At 25.6% G+C, this 12,884-nt stretch overlaps 1 protein-coding gene across 2 annotated transcripts; it reads right to left on the minus strand.

The window, feature by feature from the left end:
• Nucleotides 1-682: 682 nt before the first annotated feature.
• LOC135927651 (ras-related protein Rab6) lies at nt 683-12,560 on the minus strand. 2 transcript variants are annotated; one of them, XM_065463782.1, is made up of 8 exons: nt 12,423-12,560; nt 12,325-12,383; nt 12,225-12,278; nt 8,277-8,382; nt 7,377-7,488; nt 6,962-7,055; nt 1,634-1,697; nt 683-819 (listed from the first exon to the last, which is right to left on the minus strand). In XM_065463782.1, the coding sequence occupies exons 1-8, from the start codon at nt 12,487-12,489 to the stop codon at nt 755-757; spliced, it is 621 nt and encodes a 206-aa protein (XP_065319854.1). In that variant the 5' UTR covers nt 12,490-12,560; the 3' UTR covers nt 683-754. The 2 variants fall into 2 exon arrangements, with proteins under 2 accessions (XP_065319854.1, XP_065319853.1); XM_065463781.1 differs by lacking the exon at nt 683-819 and adding an exon at nt 1,087-1,475.
• Nucleotides 12,561-12,884: the final 324 nt, after the last annotated feature.

Below are 12,884 nucleotides of genomic sequence, written 5' to 3' on the forward strand. Positions count from 1 at the left end.
TAAAATTTTTATTTACAAATTCAATATTAAAAAGATTACATTAAGAAAAATATTTGATTATAAAATAAAATATTAAAAATATACATAATTACATTTTTTAAATAAATTTTTATAATAATATATAATATAATATTTAAAGCAATTTGGCTTTATTTTTGAGTCTCTTTATAAAAATTCTCATAAAATTTTATTTCTTCAAAATTCTAACATTTATAATTATTTAATAAATGTTTAAAGTATCAAAACTTAATATAGAAATTTGAGTGGGATATAACAGTTATATGGGCGAGCTATGCCCACTAATTATTGGAGCTATTTTTTTCCACTTTATCAATCATAATATGCATCATAAGCCATCATCTCATCATTCAATTGTTCAAGGCCTAATCGATGCTTCTGATTGAACTCACAGAATGATGCCCTATATCCTTCCTCACTTGACGACTGAATATTCCACGACAAAATTCATAATTAATGTTAAAAATGTTATTTTTAGCATTTTGATATTACATCTTGATATTCATTTGTATTTACTTATTTATATATCGTATTAATATGTATATATAAATAGTTATATATAATAAACAAATGCCAAATAAATTAATTTAAATCATTAAATATATTTATTATTAGGATATAAAAATATAATATATGGAGCAATATTCGAATATTGCAATCGTCTTATAGAGGGCAAAATTGAAGCATTTTAAAATATAATTTTCAAAGAAATATCTATTGGCATCCATAATATTGATTAACAAACGCATCCGCTTTCCAACTTTTTAATCGATTTTGTGTCGAGGGCTTTTAGAGATATCACTATGAGATTATGAATTGAAAATAGACCTTATATATAAAATAATAATATTCACATTGACAATATTTTGTAAGCTACAACTACAAATCAAGAACGCAATTCTGGCCCATTTATATAAAATACTCAGGTAAAATAAATAGCAAATGATTTTTAAGCAGCAGATGGATAGAAGGAATACAATTTAATAACTAATCTAAAAAAAATTTTAAATGATGCAAATAAAAATTTTATTTTTTAACTCAATATATTAACAGCCATCATAATAAATACCCCAGACCTGTTTATTATAAATTAATAAATATACAGCATAAAAAATACAATTATTGATATTATAATAATGTAAGTTTAAATATTTTTTTAAAATAAATTAGGTTATTTTGGAGATAAATTACATTCTCACTATTGATACATTAAAAAATCATATGTATTTTCGTTAAAATAAGTTGAGTTCATCTTATATATGAATTCACAAAGAAATTAGTAAAAACATTTGCATAAACTTAATTTACAGTAATATACGTATATATATATATTCAATGTTTATTGAGTCGATTTGTGTGGTTTATTTTTATTTTGTGTGCATACGATAATTAACAAGCGCAACCACCAGTTTTAGCATTTTGTTCTATAGGGGTATCTTTTAACTTTACTTCAATCACTGAAAATAAAGTTACAAGCATATAAAAATATTTAACGCAAGCATACGAATATTAATAGAATTAAGGCATGCCAATAATACTATTTAAAAAAAATTTTAGGGCAAAGAATGTAAAATTATAAGATAATTAATAATACTAAATATGTATTAAACATTACTATCTTCTCTCCTATTTTCAGTAGATTCCATACCAGGTAACGCTGCAGCAACTCTCCTAAAGAGCTAAATAAATTAAAACCAATAAATATTAATTGTGATAAGTTATTAATTTAAGAGAATAAATTATTAGGAATAAAAATGGGCATTATTACCAAATAATTTTGACAGTTTAAAAATCATTTGATAAATATTTTAAATTTTTATAAAGTATTTAATTATTTTACTTATTAATTTGGTGTTTATTTTTTTCAGTTTAGAATTTTTTAATATTTTTTTGGTCGATATATAATTTAATTCTTCCATTAGTTCGAGTCAAAAAAATTAACCGGACCCGGAAAACGATATTGAATATTGCAAATAAAAGAAAATAACAAATCAAAATATGCAACATAATAAAAGAGCGATTAATAGGCGGGATATAAATTCTACGGCATCGAACGGAATAAAAATACCGATAATGGAAAGGAAGAAATTAGGGCAACATTAACAACATAGCCTTGCTGCCCCAACAACACATGCTTCAGTCGAAAGAGGATTTTCAGAATTAAAATCATAATTTTATATAAATAAAAGTTGACGATAAAATTTCCGATTAACTTTATTATGTTTATTCCTCTGTTTGTCATGAAATCAAATCTATTTATATAAGGAAATTTGTATAAAAAAATTAACCTTCATTAAAGGTTTTATAACTAAATCGAACCTTTATAAAATTTAATTCCTTAACCTGACCAGAACCAAAACCATTATAATTTTTCTTCCATGACATGAACTGAATTTATATATCAAAAGGCTTGACACTCTATTTTAAACAGCTCATACCTAGCACAATAACAATGCATAGGAAGCAAGCACATGTTTCAAAGTTATTGCAATGGAATAACATAAAAAGGGGGTCTAACTTTTTATGCATAAAGAATGGCTAATCCAATAATCGTTTTAAAAATATGGACTTTGGGATATTATTTGGAAAAATTAAAGAGCAATATCGTATCAATTTAAGGGGATAAATATCCATACATACAAATTGCAAACAATTAATGAGGCAGAAATAGATTCCGTTAAAGATTTAGAAGGGAAATCTCACAATCAATATAAAATCAAGTATTCAATATCTATTAAGTAAAAACCCGAGATGAATGGAGCAAAAATTGCTTCATTTTTTCAATAATTTATATGCAAGCATGATTGGCTTTGCAATAAAACTCAATCTCCCAGCTGATTCTTCCAATAGGACAAAATGAAGCAGAGGTTCACTAAGGCTAAACGCTTTTATTGTTCAATAAAATACATAAGATTTACCTGTAAAAACATTAGTTCTTTTATTAGTGGTATCAGTTTTTTAATAATAAGCTTAAAATGATTCCAAATGTCTTTATTGGCGATACTATCTTGTATAATAGGATTTTGTTAAGCAGGAACTCATTCAGTTTGTATTTATCATGTTAAAAGGCAATTAAAGTAAAAAAAAATATTTATAAATCCTACTTTTTGCAATTGTAACACATATGTTTCATCCTTAAATGTAAAGCAGATAGTATTATTCTTATATAAATATAATTTTTATTTATTCCAAATCCTAAAAAATATATAAATGTTTCTGACCACAAGATGCATCGTAGGCGGCGGCAGCAATAAACTGCAACTTTTTAGACGCGTCATTATGGTAAAAAATACCAGCAATAATGTGGCGGCACACAGGATAGATTATACAACATTTCTATATTATTTTCTATTTTTTAGTGTTCAATCACACATAGAAATACAATAAAATAAAAATGTTACAAACCGTGACTGTACACATTGATACATAAGCGGCGATCGCAATTAACTGCTCTTTTTAGGCATGCCAGTGTTAAAAAAATAAATGGCAGCGGCGTGTCGATATCACATTTTTAAATTTTTCATGTGCATTTTACTAGTAAACTGTTTTCAAAAATAAATTACATCTGTGTAAGGGATTTCCCTTACTTAAAATATTTTCAATTTTATGATTTTACGATCTTTATAGATATTTTTTTATATCTTCTGTTTATATAGATATAATATTAGTTCAAAAAATTTGATAAGTATTGAGTCTAATATTAAGACGTAGCATTAAGCCGTTTTCCAAATTTTCGCTACACGTCAAGTTTTAAAAATATTACCGAATAAAGACAACTTTTCGAAATCTCAAAAATGGTAAAATTTAGGTCTTCATACGGATATATTTTAAAAAGTATCAAATAAAAATCCCTGAAAATTGATTAGTGTTAAACTTATATTTCTTTATAAATTTACTAATTTTTATAATTTTTTATCGATTGGTTTTTGAGAAAAATGGTAAAGAATTTCGTTATGGGGGTCTTAAAGTCTTCAATTTAAATTACTATCAAAATTATTAACTTTAGAAGATATATTTTATATAATTTTGCTTCAAATATGCTCAAGATTATATATTAATTCTAATTATGTTTCAAAAGTACTCTATGCCATGAAAATTCAACCAAAATCTATAAATTAAAAAAGTCGGTACAGATATTTTCGAACTTTTTAATTTGTACACTTTTATTGAATTTTCTCTGCATAAAGCATTTTTAAAGCAAAATTATGGTAATATTTATCTTTTTTAGTTGTATTTAGTAATATTTTATGCATTTATGATCAATTTATACCAAAATCAGATATCTGTACCCACTTTTTTAATTTGTACTCTTTTTGAATTGAGCATTTTTGAAGCAAAATTCATTTAAAATGCCATAATTGGTAATTTTTTCATATTTTTTATTAATATTTATCTTTTTTTTAAGAATATTTGTTTTTTTAATCAATTTATATCAAAATATGATTTTCCAATGGAGTACCTCGAACCCGTAGTATGGGCAATAAATAATAATGCAAAATAACGAGTAGGAAGAAAGGAGAATTATTTTTTTTCGCGCTTAATTTTTCATAAACATTTAATTTCTTCATTCATTTTTTTTAAAAATTGGATTTTAAATATTATTCAAATTCCCTCCTTATATAATATTCTACAAAAAATTAATGCCGAGGTCCCCTTGTTTAAAGTGTGTCTCCAAATTTTGTTACATCTGTGCGGGCTATATATTGCCCGCACAAAAATGTCCAATTTCTCCAATCATTCAAAGGATTTATGAAATTTATTACAATATTCCACTCTGCGATTTGGATAAACTATTTGCCCCTAATTACATATGTAAAACATGTTATAAATATGAATAATGAACTTAGCCAATCAAATTGTTACAGAAGGAACTATTCCCGAGAATTGGCGAAGAAGTATAAATATTCCAGTATATAAGGGGAAAGGTGATCCATTAGATAGCGGGTATTAAAGAACTATAAATCTCCTGGAACATGCAATGAAAGTATTTCAGAGGGTGTTAGAGAAGCGGATAAGGGAGCAACCTAAAATTAATAAAATGCAGTTTGGTTTTACACTGGGGATAGGCACGACAGAAGCAATTTTTGTGGTGAGACAAATACGGAGAAGTGTCTAGCGAAGGAAAAGAAACTTTACCATGCGTTTGTGATTTGGAGAAAGCATTTGACAGGGTACCGCGCGAGGTTACTAGATGGACCTTGAGAAAATCAGATGTGGAAAAATGATTGGTTATGATAGTGATGGTAACGTATGTGGGAGCACAAACTACGGTACGGACGGATGATGGAGATAGTGAAATTTTGAAGTGAAGATAAGACTACATCAAGGGTCTGTTCGGAGTTCATTATTATATATCTTAGTAATGAATGTGGTGGCTAGAAAAATGCGTGAAGGACTTCCCTGGGAGCTATTATATGCAGATGATCTTTTATTAATGGCAAACAGTGAGGATGATTTGAAGGATAAAATTAGTAGATGGAAGATGGATATGGAGTAAAGTCTGAAAATAAGGTGCCAATAAAAATAATTTTAAACAGGTGTAATTTTTGTTTTGTTATAAGTGATAATAAATGTTTAATCGACTTATTTAACTAAATTTAAATTAGGGAGTGCCACCCTTCCCTATGATGCCAATGATTACAATTCTCATGTTGGTTATCATATTTTATAATTGTGATATTTATAAATAAATGGAATTTATTTTTCAATTTTATATTTTCTTTAATGACATTAAAAAGCAAAGTGGGCCACACCGATTCGGCTTTAATATTGTGGTACACGGTTCAAATTTTGAAAATCGATTCCAGACACAGTGGCCTTTACTAATTTTGGCCATTAAAAATAGTGCGATTCACTTCATAGTCTGATAAATCATAGCTATCGTTTACTTATTTAATTTTTAAATTTATTCATTCATTAATTAAATAAATATTAACATTTTAAAACTATATATTTTTTAAGATTAAAAAATTATGTGAATTAACACCACATGCTCGTAGCCAATAATTTGCTTTGGGAAAGGAGGGGGATAATTTATATATACATAGGATCTTATTTTGAAGTTATTTTTGAATAAATTTCGTAAATTTATTGGGACTAGTATGTAGTGACTATAAATGATATGTAAAATTATCAAATGTAAATTAATGTACCAAAATGTTGTTATAAAATATTAAATGTAACCGGCATATAACCCCTAAGATGAGGATATTTTTGGGTTAGAGCTAATTTTTGATTTCAATGGTGATTGTTGCCAAAGCCTTATATTTAATTAGAATGCTTAATCCATTCAATTTTCTGAGGTATCAATGTGATTTATTTGTGCAAGTGCTAATTGACATAGTAGTCGAAATATATAATAATTTTAATATATCAGGAAATAACTTAGATTTTTAAAAACTGCTTGATAAATTAAAAACCTCACATTTGATTTAAAAACCTCGATTTAGGAGATTTTTTTAAAAACAATTAATCAATATCTTAGCCAAATAATATTTATACGATATTTCACCAAAAGTTGACAGATATTTGACCCTTTTGGCAACATTTTTAAATAGAATAGGGGAAATCGAGGTTGTAAAATAATATTTGAACGAAGGATGGGAATATCAAAATTACATCTTTCTATGATTTTTATGGTGTCTTAGTTATCTTTTTTTTGAAAGAGATAACATAAAATACGAGTATATTAAATTATTTGTTGATACATTCGAATGCAAAGAAAATATCGAGTTAAATAAGGCGTTTTATTTTGAAAAAGTCATTTTGCCATTCAAAGAGCACTCATAAGGCTCCTTTAGCTCCATAAAGTCAGCGATTGTGCCTTTTTAAAATATTTTAATGATCTGTATTTTTCGATTTTAAGGGAATTCCCCCCTCCCCACTATTCATTCCCGCCGCTTACGCGCCTGTAACATCATAATATTATCGACTATTTATAAACCTGTTTAACGTTATAACCAGCTTTGGCACTTGTTTCTATAAACATAACATTCAAATCTTTGGCTTTCCGCTCACCTTCTTCCGTACTAACTTGTCTTTATTATTTAATAAATTTAAGCTATAAATAGTTAAATTTAAATTATAATAAGAATTATTGGTAAGATGACAGGTAAAATTTTTGCTACGTAGAATTATTTTAATTATCACATCAAAACCTTTGGTATAAAATGAAATAAATATTTTTGAAAAAGTTTGCAATATAAACTGATTGATAAGGATAATTAAAGTTATTGAAATATCTAAAAAAAATATACCTTGAAAAATTTCCATATAATTATATAAAAATAATAATTATTGCAAAATTTGTTAAATAATTTTATTAAAGGTTATTGATTAAAAATGAATAAATTAATGACCTTTTTTCGGCTAGATCTGTTTTATTTCCAACGAGCATAATTATGACATCGTTCCCTCTTTCTGCTCTCACGTCGTCTATCCATTTCGAAGTTTGATGGAATGAATTTGAATCTAAATATATGATTAGTATAATACTTATAATATTGAGGATAGGTTTAACCAGATTTATTTTTGCGGGATTCAAAGTTTAAAAAAAAGTTCCAAATATATTTCTTCTTCTGATATGAGAATCTGATGCTTTAAATTCACATGTGAGGTGGCATAAAGAGCATTATTTTAAGTAAAAAAATTTACCATTCTTTGTGCTAAGTGACAAAAGTTGAACTAATTATTTTTTCCAAAATTATTTTAATAGCATTTATTTTATTTACATTACATGAATTTGAAATAATTATTGCAAATATTAAATGAAAAATTGTCCTATATAAAAGCTGGATAACATTCATATGAGAATAAGATAAAATCCACGAGTAATAACGGAAAGAAATTGTAATATGGTGTATTTTACAATATTTATATTTCTTTGAATCCCGAACCGAACCTTATTTTTTGAGGATAAATTAAAAATGTGCTATTTGTTCCCGAAAAAGGAAGTACGGATTCGGTTCAATATATATTGGTATAATGTATGACTCTTTATTCTAACAGTTTTGTAGGTAAATATTATTAATATTTAAAATTAATAAGATTAGAAATAACAAGAGAGCAGCGTGTCAAAATGTGAGAAGTCAAGTATATAAAAAAAGAAATCATTACTCAAACAATTTGCAATTTTCAGAGGAAGCTTAAACCCCCCCCCCCCCCAAAAAAAGGTCACTATAACAATACAAATAATATAAGAACTTAAATGTCGAATTTTTTTAATATAAGAAAAATTTATAGAATATATATATATATACTCGTAATATCATATACAACAACTGCCACAGTTGAATCTCGAATATAAGAAGGAATGAGGCTTCTGAATCTTTCCTGGCCTGCAGTGTCCCATAATTGCAATCTGACCTATTAACATAATATTATAATTATTTTATTAATTAACCAAGTTATTGAAATTTAGCTTAGCTTATGGGGTCATAGTTTTTTATATCATATTTTTACAAAGATTTTTTTAAAACTAACATATCACCATCTATTGCTAGAATCAGCTAAATTTGTAAAAAGGGAGAAAAATAATATTAAACATTATTTAACCCTTACTTACAATGAATAAAAATAAATGTCACACAAAATAAAAATTATATAAATTCTATAAATTAACATCTAAAGATTAACTATACAAGAAATCAGACCTGTAATTCGGTATCACAGCCCGGCTCGGGTATTCAGGTCGTAATAAATCTGATTTTAAAAATTTGAATTAGGCTGAATTTTTAAAAATTCAAATTATATCAAATAGCAAATTGAGGCATATGCATATGATGGATTATTTAAACCCTCCCCTTCTCATATTGATTTCCCATTTAAATGATTAAGTTAAAATTAGGGCCTAAAAATTAAAAAAGTCGAACTGAAATAGGTTCATATCATGTTTTAAGAAAATAGATATTTTTCAAGGAAAATTTCTTTTTTTGGATATTAACAAATGCTCGTTTATAAAAAACACAATTAATATATTTATAAAAAAAAAAATTTTTATTATATTTTTAGTTAGGAACCATTAACAGGAACTACCTTTTAAAATTTATAGGAACTGGAACTACCTTTTAATTTTCAAACCATAATTGATGTTTTGCAACGTATTAATATATATATTTTTCCATATTTTAAAATTATCCAAGGGTCTACAGTTACATAAAATTTATGAGGGAAAACCCAACCAAATATGCTTAACCCCCTCCCCTCTAGGAAAATCTGGATATGTATTTGTTAATCATAACACCTCTCAGATAGATAAATTGTTAATAAAAATGACAAATGATTAAATTTTATTAAAAAACAAAAATTATTCCATATAATTAAAATATTCAATTAAATTATTCAAATTGTTCGATTTTAATAAACAAATTACTCAAGTAATATATCGAATAAATGAATTAATCGTTTTATTCTAATACGAATAATTTATTATTCGTTACTATGCAATTGAATAGGCTACTTCCTAGGGATGATCTATGTCGTTATTTAAAAATTAAGAATAAAAATAATAAGATAAATTCTTCTGTGTCGTATTTTATAAATACCCCCCAAAACGGGCACTTAATATTATATTATATTTTGTAAACTCATAAGTGCCAAACTTTTAAAAAGAATATAGCATTAGCATAAATATTTGATTTTCGTCGTGATATCATATAGAGAAAAAACCAATTATTTCTCAAAATCGTATTCGACTCTCTAATCTTGTATCTAAGAATCTTTGAATAATATTATCATTTAAATTTCCTTTATATATTTTCCTTCTTAATCTTGACGCTAAGAAAAAATGATATATTTCGATTAAAATATGAAAAAAATTGTTAAGTGGCATTTGCAAAATTATTAACAATCAAATTTTGAGTATAGTTATAGCAAGGCATGCAAATAACTCTGTGGTTCAGAATAAAGATCAATTTTTGTAGGCTATTCTTCTTCTTATGTAGGACCATTGTCACAAATTTCAAACAATTTTAAAATTTCTTTCAAGTCTATTTTTTTTTAAAAATTTATATCTAAATTATTCTTCAAGAATACAAATCAAAATACTACTGATGTGTTCAGTGAGGCTATAAAAATATTTAGAATTTTTAATTACCTAATATATTTATTTGAAGTTTTTTTTAAATTTCAAATCTGGTTTTATCAATAAATTGCTAATTAAGTCAAATTTTAGGAGATCCAGGCACATTGCATACTATGTAAATGGCGAGGCCTGCCCTGTGTTATTAAAATTTTATTTTAAATTTTGGTGGTTCAAGATTTTCCAAAAAATTGAATTAAATTATTAATATCAAGTGTTAATAATTTTGAGACAATAGATTTTATAAATGGTTTCTTAATTAAAATGATTTCAGGAAATCATATTATATACAGTTAAACCTGACTAAATCATGAAAGTTGCCCAATTTAGAGACCTTTTACTTTAAAAAAATTTTGCCATCTGCTATATTCTTAGTTTAGTAAAAAGTGCGAATGTTCAACCATTTTCGAATTATTTTTATTAATTTACCAAAATCATGAGTAAAATATATTTGTGTATATAAATTTATACAAAATAAAAATGTATAAAATTATGGTTGAATACAAAATAAGAATAAAAATATAGACCTATTTATGAAATAAAATAAGGTGTTATCTTATCTTTGCTTTTTTATTTGGGGTAATGATATATATTGCTGAACCTTATTGATTATTTATGTGCTTATTAAAATATTAGATAACGTTGCGTCATATTTTTTATTATGTGGCCTAGTCAATTCAGTGTGTGTATTCAAGAACCATGTTCTTTTCTAAAGCCTACTAGGTGGTTTATTAATGAATAAGAGGAGGGGGTGTAATATAATAGATTGGACTCAATTACATGATTCCAATATATGTTAAAAAATATGGGCATTATTACATTATAGAAAATTTTGGTCATTATTTTGAAAATAGCTATATGCCAACCATTATTATATATTATTAGCCGTATTTGGTACAATATGTTATATTTGCATGGCGTATAATATTATATATTATTAGCCATATTTGGTACAATATGTTTTATTTACATGGCATATAATAATGCCTTTGGATTTATATATTGTGAACAGTTCCTTTAGAAATATTATCTTTTAGCAAATTCTCTTTGAGTATGATGATTTAAAAATTTAATAACCTATAATTTTTTTAAATAACAATAACTTGTTATATTTGTTTTCTTTATTAATTTTGTTATTTGACATGAACATAAAAAAATGATAAAATTTTATAATATATGCCCACATTATAGAGGTCATATGCAATGGGCAAAAAATTAAAAACAATTTTCAAAGAAGACAATGGCCATTTTATAACAAGAAATTTTCTAATGATAATTCATAAAAATTTGATTAGAATTTAAAATTTTGGTCAAATTAGGAAGTTGGCTTAGACAGGTTAGAATGTATTTTATTTTGTTCTTTTGCAATTTTATTTAACTTTTGATTAAAGTCTATAGTTCAGATAACATATTATTCCATTTATAAATTTAAAAATAAATATATTGAGGGAGGCCTTAAATATGCCGGTGGGTCATCAATTGGTCTAGTCCAATCTTATTTAAGACATAGATGTATCCAGGATTTTGCTGGGGGAGGGGGGGGGGCACTATTAGGCAGGTATTTCCCCCATAAATTTTATTGGAGATATTTAGGTTCACTTATTGCAGGCCTTTGTCTATATTAGATTTTTTATTTTGGGTTTTCACTATTTTTTCTAAATATTTTGAATTATAATCATTAATTAAAAAATATTTAAATTCTTAGTAATTTTTCTTTCAAATTCTTTCTTGTAGTGATTTATTGTATATAGTTTTTGGAGAAAGGGGGATAAGGTGGGGGAGGGGGTATGTGAAGGGAAATTTTTTATTTACTTTAAATAATATTTATGAGAACACAAATTAGCAATAGGGAGATGATCTTTCTCCTTGGTCATAGGTTTGGTTTAAGACCAATAGGACCTAGCCATAGACTTTCATTATAATTATGTGATAATACACATATTTAATCTAAACCTGCATATAGTTAATTTGAAAAAAAGCAAGTATATATATTAAAATAATCTGCAGGCAAAATTTAATTTCATTTTAAGATAAAAAACATCTAAAATAAAGGATTTTAATATAAAGTACTTGCATGATAACCCTTAATTAAATCAAATATTTAGATGCAAAATTAATTTAAACTTACAGTTCGGTCTTCTAGATACATCGTTTTTGATAAAAAATCAATTCCTATGGTGGCCTAATATAATAGTAAATATTTTTGATTGATTTATAAGTGAGATAACCTGATAGGTATTATCAAAACTATCATACATAAACCTTGTTATCAAAGATGTTTTACCAACTAAAAATTTTATAATTTTGCATAAATAAATATTAATACCGCTCTGCTCGCCTAGAAAGACTAATTTAAATTTTCTCAAAGGATTGCTAAAATCCGCTGAAGACATTATACAAATTGTTAAATGTTTAACAATACTATGAAAACGCACGCATATGTTAAGAGAATATTAAATACCACTAGACAAATGAAATTAAAAGTATAATTTTATTTTTTATTAATTATTTTAGCAACACCAAAATGTTTAGAGATATATTAAGCATATTTTTTGATGATTATAAAAGGAATATTATATTTTATTAAATAATGATAAATATCGACATTTTAGACTCAGGTTATTAGTTAATAAATTTTAATAAGATAACATTAATAAAATAATTTTATTTTATATAAATGAACAATAAATAAAGAATTTGTTTATAACTTTCATCTTAGACACATTTTATAATTATTGTATTATATTGCCATAGTTGGGTCTGTCCTCCGGGAAGAATCTAGTTACAG

The sequence above is a fragment of the Gordionus sp. m RMFG-2023 genome, chromosome 3 (genome assembly GCF_954871325.1).
Source record: "Gordionus sp. m RMFG-2023 chromosome 3, tfGorSpeb1-WG-v2, whole genome shotgun sequence".
Taxonomy (NCBI): Eukaryota; Metazoa; Nematomorpha; class Gordioida; order Chordodea; family Parachordodidae; genus Gordionus; species Gordionus sp. m RMFG-2023.

Coding starts and splice junctions, on each gene's coding strand:
- LOC135927651 (XM_065463781.1), bottom strand. CDS start 12,489: ATGTCTTCAGCGGATTTTAGCAATCCTTTGAGAAAATTTAAATTAGTC. Junction 12,384..12,422: donor CTTTCTAGGCGAGCAGAGCG/GTATTAATATTT, acceptor TAAAATTTTTAG/TTGGTAAAACATCTTTGATA. Junction 1,476..1,633: donor TGAAAATAGGAGAGAAGATA/GTAATGTTTAAT, acceptor CTTTATTTTCAG/TGATTGAAGTAAAGTTAAAA.